The following is a 2,182-nucleotide window of genomic DNA, read 5'->3' on the forward strand; positions in this document are numbered from 1 at the left end:
AGTAACTGAAATCATCAGGGGAAGAAGGAATAAATCCCGCGAAGGGGACCCACACCACGCTTTAAGTCCAATCAAAAACACAAGATTAGCACCACCTAACCCATGATCAAACGCAAGGGTTGGTTACTATTACCGCTGCCTATTCAAGTAACCCTGTGCTCTGTCCCTTTTGCCAAGTCCCGTGCAAAAAAGCCAACACAAGTGTCCCGTGCATCGCACGGCTGTCCAATCATCTTCATCTACACTTCTTTCTTTCTCGCTCCTTATAAATACCCTGCCTCTCCTCTCCCTTCTTCTTCACTTCACATTCACATTCTTCCCCTACATCTAACCATCCTCTACTCTCTTTACTCCCACAGTAAAAGCTACCCAAAAAGCTGAAATGAGAACTGTTCCCAACTCTTTCAGTCCCTCAAGTTCCCTGGCCCCTGGTGCTTCTTCATTGAGCTCTGTGCAACGCTCTCCATGGCACTCTCCGGTTCCTTACCTCTTCGGAGGGCTCGCTGCCATGCTGGGCCTCATAGCCTTTGCTCTTTTGATCTTGGCTTGTTCTTACTGGAAACTTTCTGGTTTCTTGCAAAGCGAAGAAGGGTCCGAGCGAGACCTGGAGAGCGGCGATGTCCAGAAACAGAGTGACTCTGCCAACAACGAAACCGTCACCGTCTTCGAGGAGAAGATTCTGGTCATCATGGCTGGAGATGAGAATCCCACATTCTTGGCCACCCCTGTCTGCTCTAAGGCTTCATCTCTGGGAGATGGAATTTGCAAGGTTGGTGTCGACGCTCAAGAGAGATCTGAGAAACAGGAGAAGGAGACGGAGTGCGAAAATCAACAAGGTAACCAAGACGAGCAACGACAAAACCAGCAATGAAGACAAGTTTCCTGCCTCCTCCTTTTGGTCTTGTTTGTTTTAGATCTTAGATTTGAGCGCGAGGGAGTGTGAGAAATTGAGAATCACATTTGTCTTCATTATTTGTGACCATTTTTACTTCTCCTTGTTTTTATTTTGCCCGTTTTCTGGGTTTTGGGCCATCGACCTTATTGGTCTTCCATGATTCGGGAAGTGTAAATTCTAGTCGAGAAGAACTTATAAATGACGAGCCATGTTTCACTCAGAGGACAGCCAGATGGCAGTACTAGAATATATAAGGCGTCATCACTTGTGTTAGTTTCTTCACATATTGCAGAACTTATTTCTGATTTTGAGATTCTCATTGTGAAGGAGGAAGAAGGAGTTAGGAAGTTACGAGTCTGGGAAACTTTCACAGCGTTTGAAATAAAATGAGAGCAGAGAGTGAAAATGTGGGCGACACGTGTGAGATATGGATTGTATTGGAGGAGCACCGCAGGGATTAGCTGAGGCCTTGAGGAGTTGATGGGATGAATTCACGAGAGTAATAGACAGGACGGCTGCGGAAGGCCGCGTCGCTTTTACTGTTGACTTTGCATGCGCTGACCATTAACTACAGCCAGTAATGTGCATCTTTGGAGGTTCAAGTTTGCCTCTTCTTTTGGAAAACACAGAAAGTTCTCACATTTTCCTAAACAAATAAAGAAACGAAGTAAGGAGATGAATGGATTCTCAATTCCTGACAGTGCAGAGTATTTTTGCGCTGCGTTAGTACAATAGAGTTATGCTCTATAGTGACTATTAAAGGTTTTTCTTTTTTTCAAATGAGATGCAGTGAGTGGGATTTATTCATGTTGGTCCTCTAAATAAATAATAATAAGGAGAAGCAAAAAACGAGTTGTTGATGTGTGCCATGTCTTTTTATATTCTTTAACCGAATGAAATTTATATATAGATAGAGAGAGAGAGAGATTATAGTAACAGAAGAGTAAAGTTGAACGAAGGTAGCGTGCGCAGGATCCGTTCTGTGTTCGGATCCCTGCGAGGGCAGAGTTTTCTTTGGTTCTCTGTTCATAGTCCAGCAAAGGCGCACAACATCCCGAGAACAAGACAATGACTGGGAATAGTTATCTAAATAAAATAATAATACAGACCTGTTGAATTAATTTTAGTTTTAAATAAAGACTTATTTCTCATAGTTATTAATTTTTTTTAAATTATCCGGATACTCTCTCAATCAAGTAGAAGTAAGAGGGTGATATTAAAGAAGATGATTGTGGTGGTTTAAGAAAAACTTGTCATATTTTTTATAATTAACTAGCTTATCTAATT

The 2,182-nt window shown here is 42.2% G+C and overlaps 1 protein-coding gene across 1 annotated transcript; it reads left to right on the top strand.

Annotated features, from left to right (window-relative positions):
- Nucleotides 1-352: 352 nt before the first annotated feature.
- Nucleotides 353-1,494, top strand: LOC114761819 (protein GLUTAMINE DUMPER 5-like). The gene has a single exon (XM_028951257.1). It carries the CDS (start codon nucleotides 383-385, stop codon nucleotides 869-871), a length of 489 nt encoding a protein of 162 aa, XP_028807090.1. The 5' UTR covers nucleotides 353-382; the 3' UTR covers nucleotides 872-1,494.
- Nucleotides 1,495-2,182: the final 688 nt, after the last annotated feature.

This window comes from Neltuma alba, unplaced genomic scaffold (assembly GCF_004799145.2).
Source record: "Neltuma alba isolate B1F8T4 unplaced genomic scaffold, ASM479914v2 tig00011136_pilon, whole genome shotgun sequence".
NCBI classification, from domain to species: Eukaryota; Viridiplantae; Streptophyta; class Magnoliopsida; order Fabales; family Fabaceae; genus Neltuma; species Neltuma alba.

Coding starts and splice junctions, on each gene's coding strand:
- LOC114761819 (XM_028951257.1), top strand. CDS start 383: ATGAGAACTGTTCCCAACTCTTTCAGTCCCTCAAGTTCCCTGGCCCCT.